The following is a 15,331-nucleotide window of genomic DNA, read 5'->3' on the forward strand; positions in this document are numbered from 1 at the left end:
GCTGGACTTTACTCCACTGATCAGAACCCTTTGAGCCCAGCAGTTTTGCCAGTTTTCAGTCCATCTCACTGTCCACACTTCATCATTTCGTCAATTGGGATGTTATGGGAGACTGTTGAAAGCCTTCTTAAGTCAAGATAAACATTATCCACTACTCCTCCCTTGTCCACCAGAGAAGGCTATCATGTTGGTCAGGCATGACTTGTGAACAGATTTGCTTCATCACCTTCCAGGGATTAAAAGGTGAGGTTGACCAGCCTGTAGTTCCTCAAATCCTCCTCCTTGCCTGTCGTGAATATAGAAGTGACATCTGTTTTCTTCCAGTCCTCAGGAACCTCCTCCAATCATCATGACCTTTCAAAGATAACAGAATGGCCTCACGATGACAGCAACCTGTTCCCTTAGCACTCATGGATACATCCCATCATGTCACATGGTTTTATGGTGTATATCCAGTTTAAGTATTCCTTACCCTTGATGGAGGAGGATCAAGTTAAGTCTTCTTAAGTCCAGACTTTTCCACTGGTAGCAGATGCCTAGGATTCCTGAAGGCAAATCTTGCCAGCAAGGACCAAGGCAGAGAAGGCATTGAATATCTTGGCCTTTTTCTTGTCTTCTGTCACCAAGTCCCCTGCCACAGAGCAGGTACACATTTTCCCCTAGTCTTCCCAGCAGCTGATGTACCTGTAGAAGCCCTTCACATTGCTTGTGAGACTCAACTCCAAAGAGGCTTTGGTTTTCCTAACCCGATCCCTGCATGCTTAGAGAGCATCTTGTGTGTCCTCGCAAGTCCCCTGACTCTGCTTCCACCTCTTTCATGCTTCCTTTTTCTGTTTGGAGTTTTCTCAGGAGCTCCTTGCTCATCCATGCAGGCTCCGTCCACCTTTGCTTGACTTCGTGCACATGGGAGTGGACCATTCTTGAGCATGAAGGAGGCAACCCCTGAAGATCTACCAGCTCTCCTGAACCCCTCTCCTCTCCAGGTTCATCTCCCAAGCAGATCCCTGAACAGGAAGTCCAGGGTTGTGATCCTGCTATTTGCCTCATTCCCTCCTTGTTTCTGACCTTCACATCCCTGACCAGTTCTTCCTTGTTTGTAAGTATAAAGTTCAGCAGAACACCTCCCTTCATCAGCTCTGATCACCTGTGTCATGAAGTTATCATCAATCCACTTCAGAAATCTCCTGGATTACTTGTGCCCTGTTGTGCTGCCCTTCCAGCAGATACCAGGACGATTAAAGTCTTCCACGAGGACCAGGGCCTGTATACATGAGGCTTCTTCCAGTTATCTGAAAAAAATCTTCAACTGTCATTTGCGAGGACTGTGATATACTTCCCAAAAGATGGTGTTATCTATATAAATGTACAAAAAAGGATTGTTCTAGGCAGATGCAGTCTCTCGTGCTCTACCTGCGGTTTTTTCCTACCTCTGGAATTTTTACTCTTCCTTGCTCTCTCCCCTTTATCTCCTCTCCTAGAGGAGACCAACCATAAGGTAGGGGAGGCCTATCAAGTTTTAATTATGCATTACTACCTTGAGACTTCTGCTACGGGTGCTCTAGAGAAATGCAGTGAACAGGTGGAACGGACAGAAAGGAGGTGCCATAAACAGCAACAGCAGAGAAGAGCCCTCCCCAGCCATGCTTTCAGGCTGCACTGCCAGTCACCAATAGTATCACATCCCCCCGTTCCAGCAGCCTGGTAGGGCTTGGGAACTGACTGCCCACCCACACATCCATATGTGCACCCCACTGCTTGCTTATGCACCCTGTAATTCCCCTACACCACTGGAGAGACGGACACCGAAGGAGCCAGAGCTGTAACCAGGACAGTGCTGCCCACTCAACCCTCCTCAGGCAGAGCAGAACCGGCAGGGCCCAGGCATATCTTGCTCCTAGGTGACACAGCCTGCAAAAATGCACCTCTGTAACAGTGTTCAACCACCTCTTCCCTGAGGACAAGATAGTATCAGCTCCTTTGGGATTTTAAATAGTGGACTGAAGAAACCATACAATAGAAACGGTGATTAGGAAAGGATGTTGTGCTGGTATCAAGGAAACAGCTTAGCTAAGATTAAAAAAAGTTTTCCCACCCTTCCCTCCAAAGTTTTAATATATAAACTTTTTTTCTAAAGAATCTAAAACTGAGTTGTAGTTTATGTAAATAAACATAAGGTACTTGCTCTCCAAAGGAGCACGGCTGCTAAGATTACCACACACTGCATCACCATAGAAGATATCCCCTGGAAGAAAAAACAAACAAACAAAAACCCCCAGGAAACCCACAAAAACCCCACATTCCTGCCCAGCATATTTTGTGTTAATGCAGAACATGTTTTCTTCAGTTTTCTCAACCTCATCTCAGCAACACGTCTCAGTATGCTCACCTCAGCCTAAGCAAAACACTGAGGTCACCCAACTGGGATTTGAACCTGTGGTCTCAGCTCAATTTAGGTATCATTCTTGAGCTCAGGATCCGAATTCTTTCAGACGCACCCAGGAATTCCCTTGGAAGTAGAGCATTATTATCCCCACTTCATGGATGTGTAAACAGAGGCAGTGACACAGAAAAGAAAGTATGAATCAGATTCAAACCACCAGTATCCTAGTGAATACTGGTGCAGGGTATTCACAACAAAAACGTTTTGTCTGTACTCTTTAAAGCCAAAGCTTACCACTGACCTATAACTAACAGCTACTTTCCACAAACAGGAGAAACCTGAGGAAATTAATAGTAAGAAGATCCCTTAGTAAAAGCAAAAATCCATCTGCATGCTTAACTAAGCAAAACACTTGCAGTAACTAATGCACAGAAGGTTAAGTAAAGCACCTCAAGCTTTATGCTATTTTATTAGCCTGGATTCTACATGTCTGTCAATTAACCAAAGCAGTGCTTGTGTTGCTTTGGTGCACTGACCAGCCTGTAGCCCTCAGCACTCTCTCTGCAAGGCACAGTGCTCCAAAAGCCTGTCATGAGCCTAGTTCATTTGTGCTTGTTCCAGTTTTCACTAAATGACGGAAAGTGAATATTATTCTGTATAAGAATTTGCACATCCCACCTCTTTCTCGTTTATTTAACAAAGGAAACCCAGAAGTGAAGCAGAGCTTTACTTCAAAGTACTTTGAGATCAGCTTTTGAAAAGCCCACTTCTAATTAATATTTAGAGTGACATGACCTAAGAGGTGAATCTTGAAAGAAACAAGTTCAATGAAAACATTCTAGTCATTAAATTCACCAAGCTCAGGAGCCTTTTTTCTCTGAGGTGGACTGAACCTGACTTTTCACTTCAAATTATTTATATCGCACTGGCACTTAGGGGACCCATTTAAAAATCAGAACGATCCTGTATTAGACACTGTCCAGCCAAATAATTAAAGGACAACCCTTGGCAAATTCTCACACTTGAGCTCTCAATATCGACATTACCTCTTCAACAGCAAAAGGTAAGTGACAAGTTTTATTATACTAAGATCACACCCTCAAATCACAGGACCAGGAGACTGCAAATGCATTTCTAGCTTTGACAGAAGGTCTCTGCACAACCTCTGGCACGTTGCTTTCCTCTCAGAACACCCTTTACCTCACCCCAGAAACCAGAACGATGACAATGATCATTTGTATAGGTGACCACGGGGCTGACTTAAAAGATGTCCGTAGAGTTCTCTTTTGTCAGAAGGCACTCCGGAGAGGCAAAGCGTTACCACCAGAAACCTGGTGTCAGGAGGAAGGGTAGATACCAGCATACAGCTCCATCAGAAGAGGAACATTATCAGTAACATGGCATTTCCCAGTTGGTATTCTTTCCATGTTCCTGGTTTCCTACCTGTATCCAGTATTGTTCCTGCCAACTACCAGGTGCTTTGGTTGTCTGTCACACATGTAAATGTTAAAGTCATTTTCTGGCACCAGATCCACATCATGGAAAATGAAACAGTCCCAGTTCGCTTCTTTTAGGGCCTCTAGGTATCCTACATTCAGCAGTTTAGCTCGATTAAATTTGGTGCTGCCAGCCTGTGGAAGAGAATGGAAAAAAACCTCTGAAGAAGGTGTCAAACCTTTTGAACCAGAACTGCTCCAGGCATTTGTTCTGATCACATAGTTCGCAACCACGTTCGTGCGTCACAGCCTTTACAGCAGTAACTACACGAAGAGCTGCCCTGTAACATTGGACACAGCATCAGAGTGGCCAATGATGCAAAGTGTTTCTTCAGTCTCTGCTTGTCATGCGCAAACAGAGCCAGGGCCAGGAGAGCCTATGGTTACCTGGGCACTGGAAGTATGCATGCTGCATGATGCAATTTCACTACTATTGCTGCTCCTGTCCTGGCGTTCCCATCAGGCTACATAACAAGAGAGGTATCAGTAAACAGTTTAGACACTGGTGCTCCATACAACTGTGTCAGTAAGGCTTTTGGAAGTTTTTTTAAAAAGAGAGCCAAAACAAACAAACAAAAAACCAAAAACCCCACACATCAAAAAAACCATTACTCCCATACTAATTAGTTTATAGATGTCACAGCACCTGCCACAGATGATTTATGCTTGTCCACTCAGATTAGAGGATAGCAATGCTTAAAGAGTTCACTGTATTTCCTTAGGTCACACAGTAGGTGGCAGAGTGGGAAATAAAAAGCAGGTCTCTTCATTTTTAACTCCTATCTATAACCTAATTATTATACTGCACAGGGACTCCCCCTAGCACAGAGCTTCACTTGACTTTTACTAGTCTTCGTTGTTTGCTTTTCCTATAAGTTAGTGCATCTTTGCTTTTCAAAATTATCATTTTTCACCTTTCAGGTATACATATATATACGCACACCTGGCAGTTTTGTAAGCTTACCGTGTCACTGTTCACTCTGGAGCAACAGGTGTGCTTATCTTGCTATTTATTTTTTACTGGGCTGTACACACATGCCAGCCTGTAGAAGGCTTTCCGCTCCTTGAGGACAAGGTGGTGAGATGCCTCAAATTCCCACCTGGGAGTCACAGGGCCAAGCCCTGTGCTCCCAGAAACTGACAGGACAGTCATTTTCAAGAGCTAGGAACCCAGCGTACTTGAAAGAATAAAAAAGCAATTTTCAAGAGAAAGGGGTCATTTGCTAGAAGGTGCCTGGACTGAAAGAGGCTCCATGGAAGACGAGAAAGAAGCTGGCCTCCCCAGAGTGAGAGAAGGTTAGCTGTAGGGAAAAGCAGTTGTATACAGAGCATGTTTTATTGTTCTAAAAAGTAACGCTTTGCTCTGAAGCAGCAATTTGTTCACCATCACTAACAGCCATCTGCTCCTGCACAAGGATTTATGGGATTTATGGCTCCATACCTGCAGTTAGGGAAATACAGCCCAGTGCCCACTCCAAGAAATTGAGAGAGGGATAATCAGTTGCTTCCATTCTCAGTCAGGGCAGGAATTTTCCAACAAAAATTGAGATACAATTCACCCAAAATCTATGGTGTCAAATTTCTGAGTGGGTTTTTTTTGTGGGGTGGGGTTTGGTTTGGTTTTTGTTTTTTGTTTTTTGTTTTGTTTTTTTTTATGTGTCCTGTATATGAAAACATCCATCAGATAATCTTCTCCTGATGATGAAAACATAGGTCACTGAGTGAACAGAACAACTCAGATGACTGGTAAAGAACATGCAGAGAGCTTCACTTCTTCTGGGTATCAAACCCAGACTAGTTCAGCGGCAGTATCTATCATCTGCTGCAGTTCTGTCTCCCCCATCAGTAGAGTCAGCCACCACAGCCCACTTCCTGACCAAAGGTAGCCAAACGACAGCTAAAATTGCTTTCCAGGAAGGGTAGTTTTCAATGTTAGACCACATGCTGAACAAATAGCAAAGTTTACTCTCATCTTTTATTGAGGAGAGAATTGTCCTCCTTTGTTTCTATGGAAGAACAACACTGACCACAAGACAAACTTATGTTGCGAAAGAAATCATGCACCCTTTAGGGATTACAAACTAACATTTTTTTCAGCACTGCACTCATGTATGCACGCATTTGTGCGGAGAAATACGATTTTCAAGATGTTACAAGTAGCCCATAAAGATGTGGAGTATGCCCTTCAATGGCTCACAGAGAAAAATATAAAAGGCCCATTCCTTAATCTTCCTCCAAAGTAAACTCTGTGTGTTTTAATAGTTAAATCCTGTTTTTAACTATTTCTTTCCTCAAAAGATACTTAAAACAACTAACGACATCACAAATGGAGAGTGAAAATGGATTTGCCGTAAGAGTTTTGTTAGACCCACTTTCCAGTCTTTGTGTATGCCTATCTACATGGAAAGGCTAAGTCAAAGCTTCCAATCTTCCAAGTAAAAACTCTGATAGAACAAGTCCAGACTCGACATTGCTGCTCATATCAAACAAAACTTTCATACTTCTGTATTACTTTTTGCTAACATGACAACAGCCATTCTCCACCTCACATATTTCAATAAAGAATGTACGTATGCCCATTCTCCCAATGATTTATTGCTAACCACTCCTTGCTAGCTGGAGTAAGCCATTATATGTATGGTTACAGTACATACTAATGCAGGAAAAGAGCCTCACTTTTTCCCACATTACGGGCCACATGATGACTCTAAACAATGAAAGAACAGTCTATTCCAACTGAAAGTATATATCCTGCCATGACTTTTGTTGCTGTTCTGCTGTGCCATTGAGCAAAAGTGTAAGCTTTCACCTAGAATGCACTGCCTCATACTGGTTAATTGACTCTATCCTCTTTAAACAGAAGGGAAGAGAAATTATATTAATTTATCACCTTTTCCTCCTGCTGTCTGAAAAATCTGTTTAGAGTCAAAGCACAACACGTAAGTAAGTGACAGTAAAAGAAAGCAAACACAATAAAAGATCAAGAAAAAGACAACATATTACAAGAGAGAAATCTATACTGCTTTTAGCTCATGCGACTAAGAACATAAGCACCTTAGATGAAAGACAATGTGGCACAAGTCTGCATGCTCAAATTTTAGCCGCTGACTCAGCAGAGCTAGAAAGAATGCAAAAAAAGAAATGAATAAATCTTTCAGGAACCAAGTGCTCTGTCATGACTATTTCTTCCCACAGCCCTTGCTGAGCAAGTAAAGCACCTACAAGCAGTAGCTGTCGTGTTTAGTTTGAGACAGCAGAAGTACGTACAACCACATGATACACACAGCTTACTAAGCATGACAGCCAGCAAGCAGATGGGAGAGAAGAGCTAGATATAAACTGAGGCCTTCGATCCAAACAACTCCAAATTTAAAGACAGAAAACATGTCAGCCTAGTTAGGTATGTGTACACTGCAAGAGAAGTGAGTTGCATTAGTAATGCAAGAGATGCTTGTCTTGAATGCTAACTCAGAAATAGTTAAAGTAAGAATAGAAGTAAAGAAATAGAAGTAAGTTACTTAGACTGAGAAATGGACACCAGTTAAAGACACTGTTTGTTAATACCTCCCAGCTTTGCTACCAGCAGCTGAGATCCTGTAGTGCTACCAGCAATGGCTGCATGCACCGTTGCATCCCTCAACAAGCAGAAATGTTTGAAGCAGGCTTGGAGGACTGATGTTAGACAGCAGAGGCAGCAGCATGCCTCTCCTCAGACTGCAGAGCACTTGACATCATCCCTATCCAAACATGTCTCTACACAGTTGCCTCACCTGGTGAATAACGTAGATGCCGTAGTCCAGCTGCTGCCTTTGTAGGAAGGGGTGGAGGTGCTCCAGGAGGTACAGCAGATGCTTCTCTCGATTGCGGTGTGGGACGAGGATGGCCACACGCTGCAATGCTGAGCACTCCGTAGGGTGATACCGGCCCTCGGCTACCTGAGGGTTCTTCTTTTGCACTTCTTCTAGTGTGAGAGATGCTTTGAAGGTGAGTTTGCTGGCACCTCCTGTAGGAGAAACACAAGAAGCTTTCCTGAGTCATTTCTGGCTGCAGCTAGTCCAGTCACCTAATGAGGCACTCTGTAACCAGCATTAAGAAATCCAGGTTCAAGCCCCAACTGGTTTCCCTGCCTTTCCAAGAGAAAAGTAGTGCTACAAGGATATTATGCAGGCAGTGGAAGGAGAGGGTATCAAGCATTTAGTTGCTTAAACTGATTATAGGAGTAGTTATGATAAAAAAAAATATTAAAAAAGATATATATATCAAGAGAAGTTCCACCCTACTGCAGGAGGATTGGCCAGAAATGGCTGCCAGGGCAAAGCAGAGGAAAGGGAAGTGGAAAGAGACATAGGACTGTGGCCGTGAAGTCATCTCTACTTAAAGCACGAACAAAAGCATCACAGCCTTAAGGCTATAAATTGGTAAGATAAAATGTACCAAGGCTTTCTGTAGCCAAATGAAATTTTCATCACTTCTCTTGCACTGAACTATCATTCCAGCCCCTCCGGACTCAGCAGACCCATGAAAGAGAACAACGCAGGCAACCGTGACAGCTACAGCCACAGTGTGTTTACTTAAGCAAATACCTCTTGGGGGCAGGGGTGGGGGTGTGCAGCTAGACAGCAGCTTTTTGGACTATATCATGGATGAGGGAAGAATCCAGCTTCCCAAACAAATTCCTAATCAGGTTCACAAAAAGGAAGAGGAAGACAACAATGACATGATACTGCAAAGCAGAAGCCTGGTGCTGCTAGCAATACCAAGACAAAAAAAAAGTGGACTAATAAAAATGGCCAAACCAAGGAAACAGTCACCTATTTGAACCTTCATCATAAGTAGTGCTAAGCCCAACGCAGCTGTGAAGTCCTTCAATTGCCAAGATAGAGAGACATAAGTACGTCTAATAATGAAAAGGCAAAAAATTGAGGAAAGGTGAAAAGACTTGTGGTTGAGATAAAGACAGCTTAATAAAAAAACCCAAAAGCTGCGCGCACGAGTAAGACAAAAAGAGAAATTCATTCATTACTTCCCATTGGCAGGCATATGTCCAGCCACGTCCTGGGAAGCAGGGCTTCAGCACATATAGCAGTTGTTGGGAAGACAAACGCTGTAACCGTGAACAACCCCCCTTCCTCCTTTCCCTGAGCTTTTATTGCTGAGCAGGATAAATGGTACGGTCATACGGTATGTAATATCCCTTCGGTCAGTTGGGGTCAGCTGTCCCGGCTGTGTCCACTCCCAACCTCTTCCCACCCCCAGCCTATCACATTTTAAGGGGTGAGGAAAGAGACAGACAAAGCCTCAACAGTGTGCAAACACTGTTCAGCAGTAGCCAAGTCACTGGCACGTTACCAAAGCTGTTTTAGCCACAAATGCAAAGCACAGCACCATACAGGCTGCTATCCCAGCCAGACCCAGCACAGGCACTCTGTGCCACAAGTCGCTTCCTCACCCAGAAGGTGCTTACCGCAACTGGTTGCATTGTATTTGTTTCACAGGAAAAGTGTCTAACTGTAAAACACCTAGGAAGAAAACCAATTCAGCAGTACCAAAGCAGATGTAACTTGTTGGAAAGCACCATCACTTACGCAGGTACGGAGACAGAGCTGGGCAGTGACCCTGAAATGACTTCACCGTGGGAACTGTCGCAATTGATTCGATCTTCTCTTCCTTTTGACTGTCCTCCAGGCTAGTTACCTTTCTGAAATCCTCCACCATGCTCTTAGCTTTAGAAATGTCCTGTCTGGAGTCCACAAAGTAACTGAATGTGGCCCACAGCACCATCAAACACAAAGTGACAAGCACCAACACTTTGAACTTATAGAAGAGGTGAAAGACATACAAGCTCAAGGCCATGGCTCTCCCTGATGCACAAACTGCTTCCTCTGCTCTGATGCCAAGGCAGGCCACTGCACACCCAGAGGGGATGAAACCAAAGGTCCCGAGAAGAACGTCACAGTAAGGAAGGAAGCTGGAGGTAGGGAGGGCTGCCACACTTCCTGTGGTTTTGCAATTCAATTCATGAAGACATGGTGCTGTTTGCTCTTCAAATGTCAGAAAATACGACTTAACCTGGACCAAAAAAAAAAAAAAAAAAAAGGGAAAAAAAAAAAGGAGAGAGTTAGTTTCTACCGCTCTCCACTGCTGTACCTTCACAGACTTCATGAAAATAGCTTATGACAAAACATGAAAGGAACAGCAAGTATGAACTACTGGTCAGAAACTAAGACACTGAGCTTTGGTCCTAGCTCAGCCACAAACCAGCTGCATGATTTTAGGCAAATCGCTTTGCTTCTTTTTGTCTTTTTTTTTTTTTTTTCAGATCAGAAAGTGCAACCACTACCCTATGTTATGTGTGTACAGTGCCAGGCAACACACAGGCTTTACTGCTTCTATTCCTACCAAAAATTAACAGCAGCTGCAAGGCAAGAGATTCTGCTGGCTATGAGTAAAGTTAGCTCCCACCACCAAAATGAAAACCACAAGAATCTCTGCAGAACTAAACTGTTTTCTTCTGAAAGAGAGAATTATTGATGCTATGTTGCTCTGCACAACGCAGTGTGAACCCCACAATACTTGACTGGCATCAGAAATCATTCCTCCATATATGCTGCCTGCCAGTGCCACCTTGTGGGTCTTTGCCCAGTATTCCCCTCTCACATGCTGCTGTAGGAGGCATATCTTCCTGCTTTTTAAGGGAAAGGTTCAGTTTTTCAGTGTTAGGTCTGTGAGGATCCAATTCTTTGTTCTGTTTCCCACCCTCTTTCAAGAGCTCCATTTTCATACAGCTTTTCACTGCTATCGTACCATAAAGTTACCATGCTAATACTTCTGTCTGTTATTGTCATCTCATAGCAGAGAAAGAATGAAAATTTAATAAAAGAGAGCTTTGATATGGAAAACACAAGAAAATTGCCACCTGTGAGAAGAACAAGGACTGAGACTAAGTGAAGCAAAGGCAGTGATTAAAGACAGTGCACACGAAACAGGCTGGATCAAAGAGAAGAAACACAAAAACATAGAAGGTTATTTTATACCAGCTTTCAAAATATACATGAGACCCTGAAGAGATATCGTAGGCAGAAGGAATACAGTAACACTACATTCCCATCAGTTTAGCCCACGTGTCTTCTGGAAAAGTTTGCTGATTCACAGGTAATGTGTGTGGGAGCCAGACCTAGGACTGACAAGATGAACTACTCGATGTACTGCCTGAGCTTTTCGGGATTTGCTAGGAATGACCAGCTGCTGTCCCTCCCAGCAGGCACTACACAGAGTGGCTAACCTGCTCCCTCCATCCACATGCAACACACAGTGCTGCTCCAAGGAAGCGACAGAAGAGTTTTCAGTGATCTTACCACTAACAGTGAAGGATCTCCACATCCACTTCAACCACAGAGAAGAGAGCAAAAAGAGAGGCTACACCAGAGAAGAGAATATTACTTACAAGGAAAGGAGGGGGAAAAGAAAAGGGGGGGAGGGGGGAGGAGGAGGGGAGAGAGAGGTTCTCAAGAAGGAAAAAAAGCCATGCAGTCATACTAATAACCACAGGTTTTTTGAGGGGTTCTGCTGGGGTTTTTTTCCCCATGTGGTCTTCAAGAACACAAGGACAGAATCACAGAAACAAACAAGAAGGGAAGCCTGAGTTCTTCTTAGTCCTCTCCTCCTTGTCTCCCAGCCCTCGAGACCACATTTTCCAATGAATTCTTTCTGTTCATAGATAAATTACACTGGAGACCACATGGGTGTCTGCCTCATTGTTTTAAAAGACACAGAAAAATTAGCTTAGTGCCCTCATTTACATCCTTTCCACTGATTTTCCACATGGGAAATCATCAGAATAGCCTGTAAGGTATTGACAGCATGGGTGTCTACCACTCTCCAAAGGAAACCTGAGAATGAACAGAACTAGTTTTTCTTCTGTTGATACCCATTAGCTCTGTTGTCAGAACAGGAAAGAAAACACCAGCAACAGAGCAACACCTAGCATTCAACTGACATACAAAATAAGGAAATCTACACAGTTCAGGACAGCTATATACCTCTAAAAAAGAAAAAAAGAAAAAGAAAAAAAATCAAGAGGATCAGCAAATCTAAGCTGCGTGCTGTTAGCACACACTACTTGCTACTGTCAGCTTGTAATAAACAACCGGAAAGCAACTTTCAGGGGCATTCAGTAACAGATTTCAGATACGGTAAGCTCAACTACTTGTTTCTGAAGTTAATTCACTTTATAATGCTAAGAGGAGTAAAACAGTATCCAGCTTCTGCACTATCCAACTGAACAAATATAGACTTCAGACCCAAACGCAAACCAATCTCAGGCCTCAGTTATAAAAATCTTCACACTCACTTAGCACACCTCCTTGGTGTATTTACTTACATACTGGGGTAAAACCATACCTCCATCACTTCTCTCTCCTATACTGCCAACACTGACAACAGAAGAGCGAACTAGAAACTTTTTTTTCCTTCTGCATCATCAGAGCTGTTCAATGAATTCTTACTACAGAATTATCTGGCAGAGGTCTTACATACCCCTAGAAGAGCACTGCTCTCACTGTTGACAGCTACCCCAGCAAGCCATGTTTCTGCAAACACTCAATACTCCTTTCACCACAACTCTGGGACAAGCAACATTCAGCCTCAACATCATGTTATGTACCACCACCACTCTGGCAGGCACAATACAGTCTCGTATTAAAAATACACATACAAAATAGTAATGTCTCAGAACCACCACACACACCCCCAGAGGAAGCCCACCCCCAGTATTTTGGGGCATGCTTTCTAACAATCTGCTACAGATGCCAGATGATGCTAACCCTGAGCAGCATGCACATGAGCCCATCTGCACCAGCTCACCTGGCAGCCTAATTCTCTTTCTGGTACCTGTCACACAACCTTTGTTACTTACAGCACAGGGTACAACACATGCTGACTGAGCACTTCACCACCACCACTGTGAAACCAGTTCTCAAGTCTCCAATCTTTCTGCAGTGCTCAAGAACTTTATCCTGAGTATTACAAACAAATCTGGACTGGAATGCAACCAGATGGAGAGATTAATGGGGATTAATACAGTCACGTAGATATCCCAAAGCCTGGTGATCAATGCAAGAACAGCAAGGATTTGTCCCCCTTACTTACTTTTCCCCTCAAAAGGACACACAAACCTTCTTTTGACCTGGTAACCTTCCTACTGGTTCTGGGTTTTGTGAACAACTGTCCTAACACAGCCTTGGTGGTATTCAGAACAGAATTCGTTAATCCAGAGAGATGAGGGAGATGGCAGCAATGGAGGGGGATTCTCCAGCTTCTGCCTCTCAAGGGGGAGATCTGACAGATCTGTTCTACAAAAGTTTCATCACCTTTTAAAAAGTGTGGTGGTCCTGTGTATTTTAAAACCAGAGGCTGAAATGGACCCCTCACTCCACTGTTTTCCATACTAAGACCATCTACAATCAATCATTATCTCTAAGGTCCTGCAAGATCAGAATCTCCATAAGCCCCAAACACTAGTTTGTTTTAACCACTTTTTTTTTTTAAAGTACTCCTGCAGTTGCTGTCAGTAACCAATACTATTTATTCTGACAGTCTTTATTCAGCTTTTCCTCACAACAGCTGCAGGCTATAGTTGAAGTACTGAAACAGTACACAAAACATATTACTGGGAATGCGGGCAGATGGGGGCAAGGGGACTAAGATGTGAAAAGGCAACAGGAAAAGAGGGAAGAGGAAAACCTCAATTAAGGAGAGAGAGAAAAAGCACAGGGGCAAGGGGATTCACCTTCCAGCAAACAGGACACTGCAGTTTGCCCAGGAAAACAGATGAGAGTAATCACTATTTTACAGTTAAGAAAAATTAATCAAAAAGTTTGAAGTGGACTCCAGAAGAAAATAGATTAAACCCCATTAAAAATCTCCCCATGTTTCTAGAGTCTCAATTCAATCAGCCTCCACAACAGGTGTGGAGGAAAAGCCCCCTAACTAAACAGGAAAATAAAAGTACGTAGAAGGAAATTAAATGGGAAAACTACATGAATGGAAGACAAAAATGCTGAGATTTTCAATGAATATATTTTGTTTCAGCAATGAATTTTACTTCTAACATTTTGCTAAGTCTTGCTGGTAGACATGCCATAATAATATAAATTAGCATCCATGGTGCCCTACGAGGTGACAGCAGAAATATCGTATTGATACACTTTGAGTTAAATAGTTCCAGTTTTTAGCTCAACTAATGAGCAGTAAACAGGATAATGTTTGTTTTTAACTACTGCCAGCTGAAACATCAGTGCATGCCTTTCAGCCCAGCATTACTTCCTAGTTAGCAGTCATTAGCTGTCATACCAGGGAAAGACTTTTGCAGGACAGAAGTGATTCTGAACCGCAGCTTTGTTCAAATTTTAGCTCGGTTGCTTAGGACTCCGATTCACAACTGCAGCAACTGAGGAAATAATGGTCCAAATTGCTTTACCCTATTATCCCACTGTGTATCATCACCAAAACAATAGGGATTCAAATAAAAGAGAAAATGTCCACCACCCCCTGCCAGTTTATACTCTGCAATAGTTGCATACAGGAAATCAGTGATAAGCTATATGAACAATCTGAGAACAGTAAACACTGTGGACCCCATGGGTAATATTAGCCTGTAATTATTAAACCAAAGACCTTATAATTTGCTCATTAAACTCTACTTGCAAGTTTCTATGGAATATTCTAAATTGCTGCCTTTCATAACCTCTCAGTTACTGTGCAGTGTTCAGCAGGTGAAGCACTTCCCCCAAGGCGGGGGTAATCTCTCCACAATAAATCAAGGGTATCGCTGCACAAAGTGCGTGCATGAGGAGGGAATTTCCTTCTCCACCACCCAATCCAAATGCGTTCCAGATTAACCTGGGCTGAAAAGGACAACATAAAGTTAAGATACGGAATGACTATCAACAGGTGTTTGCTAAAAATCAATTTATTAAATTCACAGCCTCCCTCTTTATCAGAAGTGGACTGTATTCTTAAAAGAAGTTAAGAGAGTTGCTTACCTCTTGATGCACAGACTAGTGCAAATGGGCTCTCCCCCGTAAGAAATTCTTTTTTTCCCCACAAATAAAATAAAAAATTAAAAATGAACTATCCATGGAAAAAGACATAATGAAACATCAGGAAGCAATCAGCAGTATTAGTCAGACAAATAAGCTTCTGAAATACTTTTTTTTTTAAATATCAGGAAGAGCACACAGGTGTAAAAGTGCTAACGTACAAGGATGTTAAATTATGAACATAAACTCTGAACTTACCGCACTAACCTTATTTCTACCCTCCTCCCCTCCTATGCAGTTCAGTGAAATCTCACACTTATCAATTTCATTTGTCAGCTTTGCGAGATTCCTTTATAATCAGATGTCCTGGTTTCAGCTGGGATAGACTTAATTTTCTTCCTAGTAGGTGGTATAGG

General features: G+C 42.8%; 1 protein-coding gene across 4 annotated transcripts in view; it reads right to left on the bottom strand.

Moving 5' to 3' along the window:
- Positions 1-15,331, bottom strand: part of B4GALT4 (beta-1,4-galactosyltransferase 4) — a 37,052-nt gene that overhangs the window by 7,585 nt on the left and 14,136 nt on the right. For all 4 annotated transcript variants that reach the window (XM_050896789.1, XM_050896797.1, XM_050896781.1 and 1 more), the window contains exons 2-4: positions 9,462-9,945; positions 7,647-7,879; positions 3,824-4,011 (exon numbers count right to left, since the gene is read on the bottom strand). In XM_050896789.1, the coding sequence (XP_050752746.1) occupies positions 3,824-4,011; positions 7,647-7,879; positions 9,462-9,729 (689 nt within the window). In that variant the 5' untranslated portion in view covers positions 9,730-9,945. The remainder of the gene's footprint in view (positions 1-3,823; positions 4,012-7,646; positions 7,880-9,461; positions 9,946-15,331) is intronic.

The sequence above is a fragment of the Gymnogyps californianus genome, chromosome 1 (genome assembly GCF_018139145.2).
Source record: "Gymnogyps californianus isolate 813 chromosome 1, ASM1813914v2, whole genome shotgun sequence".
In the NCBI taxonomy this organism is placed as follows: Eukaryota; Metazoa; Chordata; class Aves; order Accipitriformes; family Cathartidae; genus Gymnogyps; species Gymnogyps californianus.